The 4,332-nt window shown below is 42.6% G+C and overlaps 1 protein-coding gene across 1 annotated transcript; it reads left to right on the top strand.

Moving 5' to 3' along the window:
* The first annotated feature begins 2,452 nt into the window (after positions 1-2,452).
* Positions 2,453-3,847, top strand: LOC149828083 (uncharacterized). Its single transcript, XM_090018642.1, has one exon. It carries the CDS (start codon positions 2,623-2,625, stop codon positions 3,610-3,612), a length of 990 nt encoding a protein of 329 aa, XP_089874768.1. The 5' UTR covers positions 2,453-2,622; the 3' UTR covers positions 3,613-3,847.
* Positions 3,848-4,332: the final 485 nt, after the last annotated feature.

Raw genomic sequence — 4,332 nt, forward strand, 5'->3', positions numbered from 1 at the left:
ATCCGTCGCTAGGTAGCGACCGAACAATTCTGTCGCAAACGTCTGTCGCTAATTCCTTATTTTCTTGTAGTGGTAATGAATGAAGTACGTAGGCATCTCTCTCTCTCTCTCTCTCTCTATATATATATATATATATATATATATATATATATATATATATATATATATATATATATATATATGGTAACCGCTAGAAAAATATTTCTTCATTTCTGCACCAACTAAAATATGTCACTCTGGATTTAATTAAGATCATAGCTATAATGAAAATTATACTTTAGGTAGAGTTGGATTATTTGAAGGAAACCTGGTTCGCGTTTAATAAGTATAAAGTTGATTGATACTTATTCTTTGCCGTAGTTATAGTACTGATTAATAATGTCAGTACATGTAAAATATAAAAATTATATTGAAAATTTTCTCAGACTAAAGTATCAAATGACAGCTAAATAAAGGTGTAAGATAGGCTTAGTAGGTATGAGAATAAAAGGGTGGCTACATATAAAATATAATATTCCTTAGTATTGCACTGCAAGAAATTATAATATCTGGACGTTTATGTACATTCAAGATAGTGGTTTTAAAAGGAAACATCACTTCCAAAACTAGCATGGATAGATTGGATGGATGAATCCCAAACAGGCACGCAATCAATCACATATGAGAGAGAGAGAGAGAGTTACAATATATGTTATATGATACTGTGCATGGGGTGAAACGCGAAACAGTCAGTCAATAATAAAAGAGGTTCCAAAGGTAACTAAGAAAATAAAAGAGAGAAATATATTACTAAAATACTTAAGCATGTCTCGTAATCTTATGAAACAAGACTTACATATCAAGAAGTAAATTGATAACCATTGAAAGAACTAGGAGCTGAAACCATAACTAAATTAAAACTTTTGTTTCCTCATTTATGCGTTTTCAGGCTAACCTTCGAGTCACTTAAGGTTCCTTCATTTTCCCATATCCTCACGTCCATTAGTTCGTACAACTGACTGCACTTAAACACAACAATGCTTGTTTACAGATAATGATGAGGATGACAACGATTGTTGAGGGAGAGTGTTTTGGTTCGGACCCAAGTGAAACAAAACCCAAACTTAATTGAGATGATGGTACTGGGTCCGGAGCTGGATTTAATCGGATTCTATACAGATTTCATGAACCAGACTCATCAAACCATACTTGGTAAAATAATATTTTTTTATTTTTTTTACATTGAAAAATAACAGATCTTATTCGAAACTTGGTCGGGCCTAGATCATGTATGAAATTTCATAAACCATACCCGGCTCCATATATTAATCGAATCCTTGGGTTCTGACGTAGATTTTATTCGGACTTTCTTGTTTATCATAAAACCCTAACCCTACAGGGGATGGTACACGTCAGGTCAAACTCAACCCATTGATAGTTTGGGTATATATATATATATATATATATATATATATATATATATAGAGAGAGAGAGAGAGAGAGAGAGAGAGAGAAAGAAAGAGAGAGAGAGCAATGTTGTCAGGGTCAATGGGTATCTGCCGATACATATCGTGTCGACAGAAAATCGATATTTTACCCCTAAATCAGTTATTTTATAATAAATATAAAAAATACTTAAAAATAATTATTTTAAAAGATTTAACATACACATAATATTTTTTAATTATTTTTTAGTCCATTCAGAACGATTCGAACCTATTCACCTGAAACGATTGGCAAAAAGATACAGGGTCGATACCGATTGAGAGAGAGAGAGATTAACAATGTAACATAGTCAATCTTTACTAACTCCCCACTTTTGTGGACGTTATACAAAGGCACAATCACGATAAACCACCAAAATTGCCATTAACATCCGAATCCACCTTCTGACAATAGTAATAAGAAACCAAGGGCGGTGGCTTCTTTTCCTTGCTCTTCAGGTTTGAATTGGACATCTAACCAACCCCTAATCTTGTTTCCGGGAGCTTGATTAGATCGATTGAATGCATGATTTAGACCAAATATGGGCATGGAACCAGATGGATTCGGATATGTTTAAGTTTTTCACAACCATATCCCAAATTCGTCATCGAATTCGTGTTTTAGTTATGATTATATTGCATGTGGTTTTTGCTAGTTGTGCTCTGAACCTAAACAATTTAGGTTCCTACTTTTCTAGCACCCACGAAAATAAGTTGCTTGTTTGAGAGAGAGAGAGAGAGATGTGTGAGCGTGTGGGTGGTCCCATTTGACAGAGAGCAGCAGAATCATGGACAGTGGATACCAGCTCACCGGGTGACCTACAAAGTGTCTCCTCCACTTTTCCACCTGGCATTCCCGCAAACCAAGCCTCAACTTAAATAAACCACCACCCACGTCACAACATCACATGCTCTCTCTCTCTCCCTCTCTCTGGATCCAAAGCTCCCCTCCATCCCACATCCTCTCTTAAATAAACAAATACCCAAAACCCAGCACCCCAAAACAACAGCACAGCTCCCTTCTCCCATTCCCCCATTCACCATCACTCCTTTCTCTCCCTCTATACAAACTCTCTTTAGCTCTCTAGACAGATCAAAATTCTCTCTCCCTCAATCTATAAAGAAAAAGATCAAGATAAAAGAAAAAAAGCAAGAAGAGATGATCCAATCCTTCTCGCCATGGTGTTTCAGCCCTCAACCATCACACTCTGCTGAGCCTACATCCAGCAAAGGGAGCAGCAGCAACAATATGTCACAGAACCTCATCACCTGCATCTACCACCTGGAGGAGGTGGGCGGCCACCCTGCCTTCCTCACCCTCACCTGGTCCAGAACCCTCCTCGGCCACTCCCTCACCGTCCACCTCGACGGCTCCGCCTGCACCATCGACATCTCCCCGCCTTCTCCTCTCCACCTTTTCCGCCCCAAGCGAGGCTCCAGATCCCTGGGCCACACCAAGCTCTTCTGGAGCTTCACCCGAGCCCACTTCGACCACGGCCCCGAGCCCACCAAGAACTTCTACCTCTGCGTGGTCGCCGCCGGCCGGGTGGTGCTCCTCCTTGGCGACCTCCCCGATGAGGCCCTCGGCCACGCCGAGGGGGCCGAGCTCCCCGGAGGAGACGCCTTCCTGGCCGCCCTCGTCTCGCGGCGGGAGCACGTCTTCGGCCGCCGCAATTACGCCACCACCGCCCGCTTCGGCCGCACCGGTCGCGAGCACGAGATCGGGATCGAGTGCAGCGGCAGGGAAGGGAAGGACGCCAAGCTGGTGGTGAGGGTGGACGGCAAGTCGGTGCTGGTGGTGAAGAGGCTAGCGTGGAAGTTCCGGGGAAATCAGAGGGTAGTCGTCGATGGGTCGACGGTGGAGATCTTCTGGGACGTCTACAACTGGCTGTTCAATGGTGGTGGCCATGCCTGCTTCATATTTCAGGCTGGCGGTGGTGGTTCGGCGTTGGGGGGCGCGTGGCCGGAATTGGTGGTGAAGGGGCCCGAGAAGAAGCTCCTGAGGAAGAGCGTGTCGTCGTCTACTACCGAATCGACGAGCTCGGTGCTGCAGTGGGCAGAGAGTGTCAGCGAGTCGAGCAATCAGAGCGGGGGCAGCCCCAATTCGGGCTTCTCTCTCTTGTTGTATGCGTGGAGGAGCGACAGGTGATGGTGGGGGTTCTTGGAGTCTTCTTACGATCTTCTTTCGATCGATCGATCGATTGGTTCGTTGATGGTGGTCAAGTGGTTGTCAATTTTAGGCCTCCAATGGGGCGATTGAATCGGCTTCTTTTTCTTTCTTTCTTTTTTGAATTCTTGCGTTTTGATTGATGATGTAAATACAAACACGCCGAGTTCTACAATCTCTTGATTTTTATTTCATGGAAATACTTTTTGGGTACCAAGATTTGCTTGCAGCATCTCTTTTGATTTTGGAGGAGTAAATCATAAATGGTGGTGCATCCCCTCTCTCTCTCTCTCTCTCATAATGCATAGTTCTTTGTGCATGCAAAATTTTCTGTTTGAGTTATCTGATAGTCTTCAATTACCCTGTTGGAGTACAAAAACTCAAAATCCCAAAATCTTTGGTTGTATCATATATATCTCTCTCTCTCCACCATTTACGCGTAAATGCATTGGGTGTCAGAAAATACAAATGCAGTGCCAAAGGTAATGACAGCAAATACAAAATACTGTCGTTAACTTTGGCAAGAGAGTTGTCAGGGACTTGTTTTGAACTCTCCTTAATCCCGCAATTCGAACATTTTAGATCCCACAACTTTGTTTTGATCTCTCTGGGCATTCAATGATGGAGTTCTAGAAGAAAAAAAATGGGCATGTGATGTGAAGTACGTTGGTTGGAGAGTGGAGAGAGCAGTGAAGACCGAAC

This window comes from Nuphar pumila, chromosome 10 (genome assembly GCF_984573655.1).
Source record: "Nuphar pumila chromosome 10, dmNupPumi1.hap1.1, whole genome shotgun sequence".
Classification (NCBI taxonomy): domain Eukaryota; kingdom Viridiplantae; phylum Streptophyta; class Magnoliopsida; order Nymphaeales; family Nymphaeaceae; genus Nuphar; species Nuphar pumila.